The 3,119-nt window shown below is 37.2% G+C and overlaps 1 protein-coding gene across 1 annotated transcript in view; it reads left to right on the plus strand.

Annotated features, from left to right (window-relative positions):
• FNBP1 (formin binding protein 1) overlaps positions 1-3,119 on the plus strand; it is a 207,839-nt gene that overhangs the window by 107,353 nt on the left and 97,367 nt on the right. The window contains exon 4 of the mRNA XM_042781451.1: positions 2,527-2,583. Coding sequence (XP_042637385.1) covers positions 2,527-2,583 — 57 coding nt within the window. The remainder of the gene's footprint in view (positions 1-2,526; positions 2,584-3,119) is intronic.

A 3,119-nucleotide genomic window follows, 5' to 3' on the forward strand; every position in this document is an offset into this window, starting at 1 on the left:
GGGGTCCAAGATTATCTTCTGTGTCTGTGTTAATTGGTTTCCCTTTTCTTTGTTGAAGAGGGTCTGTGCAATCCTTCTGCCTAGTCCGCCATCTTGCCACAGCAGTTCTAAATTAAGTTTTAAAATAACAATTTCGAAAGACTTTTTATCTAAGATGTTAAGTTAGAAGTGGTGTTTTCAATTTGTAAGTTATAGTTAATCGAAGGAATGGTTAATGTTTAAAACTATACACTAAAAATATCTCGCATGCCCACTAGTCTTTTGCAGTGCTCCATTCCCTGTATATTCTGCCCTAAACATATTTGGGGAAGAATATTGATTATATACTTTCCATCTTCTCTCGTTTCATTCCTGATACTTGTGGAGTTTGTATGCAGTCTACCTTTAAAGGAGTGATTCTGATAAACCAACTCAAAAGAGTGTGCTGTGTTTTCAACATAGAATATTTCTCTTAAGCATCATTTTTTCTCTAAGGCACAGCCTTTAGGGAAATACTTCTTTTTCACATTCTTTTGGATCTAGATTTGTTAGATAAACTTTGCTGTGTATCCATAGTATCAGCGGAGAGAACATGCTGTAGTTTGTATATTTGTTGAAATGTATGCTCACGTGATGGCAAGCTTTAAGTAAGTTCATTGTTTCATCATTTGGTCTACTTAAAAAAAAAATACTCATTTGTCATGCCTTCGTTTTATGAATACATAATCACAGCAATTGATATTCTATAGGATACAGTATATTTCTTCAGAATTTCAAAACTAGAAGGAATAATAGAGGTCACTTTGTCCAACCTCTTCCAACTTATAGGTGAGGAAATGGAAGCATATACATGTTCCTTGGTCTGTCCAGGGTCACAACAGCCAGGCATATGGTCTCTTGAGTACCAAAGCAATGTCCTTGTTGCTAAACTCCAGTTTCTCATGTCGCTAGTAAAGATCGTTAGGATGAATTTCACCTCTTTGTAAAATACACTGTGGTCAAAACTGTAAATTTATGTTTTGCATGTTTTTCTAGGCATATCTGTAGGTTTGGAGATAATGGAAGAAATAGGGGTAAAATGTGAAATAACAAGTTTAGCTATTATAAAAGAGAAATAGCAACATAGAATAAACAGGGAAGAGGATACTAAGGTGCTGACAGATGAGAGTCCACTGTGGGCATCAGTCACATCGGTCTTAGTCATCTACTGCTGCTGTAACAGAAATACCACAAGTGGGGGCTTTACAAACACAGAAATTTTTTCTCTCACAGTTGAGGAAGCTAGAAGTATGGAATCAGAGTGCTGGCTCTAGGGGAACCCTTTCTCTCCTTGTGAGCTCTCGAGGAAGGGCCTTGTCCCTCTGGGCTTCTGCTCCTGGGCCATCTTCATGAGGCTTGGCATTTCTCTTCCCCTATCTCTGCTTCTTTTGCTTGTTTAATCTCTTTTATATCTCAAACGAGATTTACTCAAGGTATATCCTATCCTAATCTTGTCTCATTAACATAACAAAGACAGTCCGTTCCCAAATGTTATTATTACCACAGACATCGAGATTAAGATTTACAACACATTTTTTTTTTTTTTAATTGTGATTTGGGTGAAAATTTACAGAGCAAATTCACTTTCCATGCAGCAGTTCACATACACTTTGTCTCATGACATTGACCACAACTTACCCCAGTGCAACAGCTGCCCTCCCACTTCCTCCTGGTAGTTAATACAACACATATTTTTGGGAGACACATCCTTTGGCAATCTCTCTAACTACAGTGATTTAAAGTCAGGATCCATAGGAAATAAGCCAGTAGAACCAATGTTAGTACACTTTCTTTTTTCATAATCGCCTCTTAGTTTTTGTATAAATTAAAGCATGCTAAACAATAGTATTTTTATTATTGACCTAGAGATAGATTTGAGAAGACTAGGGTGACTTTGGTTAATCTGAGCGCATTTTGTGCAAACCTGCACACGTTTTCCTAGTTGAAGTGTTTTAGCACAAAATATTGTTTGAATTGCCTTTGAGAAGACTTATTCACAGGTAGTTTTCATTAGCTCTTTGGGTTCAGCCACACAGACTTGTAAACATGCCCTAGCACTCTGATTTTTAATTTAAACATTTGGGCAACAGTCCATGTTTTCTTTGGACTTGGGACAGTAATTCCAGACTGAGGATGACCATGAGCGTGTGGTAGCCTTGTAAGAAATACTGCCCTTAGCTCAATCCTGCAAATGAGAACTGTTGCATGTTTACATATGTTTGTATTCTCCAGTCAAAGTCATGTCTTAACGTCTCTACTGTGATGAGCTAGTGACCTTTTCTGTTCTTATTTGCTCTACCTTTGTGGTAAAAAAAAAATCAAAGTAGTGTGAGTACTTACTAACAGGAGCTGCACCACACTTGTTGAGAGCTGGTAGGAAATCAGTGGATTTCCAATGTGGTTGTTTTGTGACTAAAATTTGTAAATAAAGGCAGTGACTTCATCCTTCTTTCCTGGCTTCTTAGCTATCTTTCTGTATAAGATGACATGTCTGCATTTTTGTTTTAGGAATCTCTCGAAGAAATACCAACCTAAAAAGAATTCGAAGGAGGAAGAAGAATACAAGTATGTCTACCCTTGATAATTATTGGGTAATATCTGTATGCCACTGATGATGATTATGAAGGGGAAGAAGAAATGCTATCAAATTGTGCTCACTGTTCATTGGTTGTGTCAGCTTTTGAATTAGAGGAGAGAACAATAAAAAAACATACCTAATTAACTTTTCTTACACAGCCACTAGACCTATTCCAGATGGTTTCAATTAAAGTAATTAGAAAAAGTTTAAAATACAATCTGAAGAAAAACAGGAAGTTTGGATTATGTATTCTAGAGGACTGATTTGGTTCTGTTATGTCAAAACCTACCATACTACTATTTGTCTAAGAAATGTTGATTTCAGCCAGCAATTAAGGCATTTTAAAATGGACAGTCCAAACATTATGTCTCTGCTGTAGATCTGAATGTCCATTATATTAGTACAAATAGTGTGTGCGTATAACAAAGGAGCTCTGGTAGCATAGTGGCTAAGACACTTGCCTGCTAACCAGACGGCTGGCGGTTCAAACCCACCAGCCACTCCTCGGAAGGAAGGTTGGGCA

This window comes from Orycteropus afer, unplaced genomic scaffold (assembly GCF_000298275.1).
Source record: "Orycteropus afer afer isolate SDZICR_OR568_19922 unplaced genomic scaffold, OryAfe1.0 scaffold00123, whole genome shotgun sequence".
NCBI lineage: Eukaryota > Metazoa > Chordata > Mammalia > Tubulidentata > Orycteropodidae > Orycteropus > Orycteropus afer.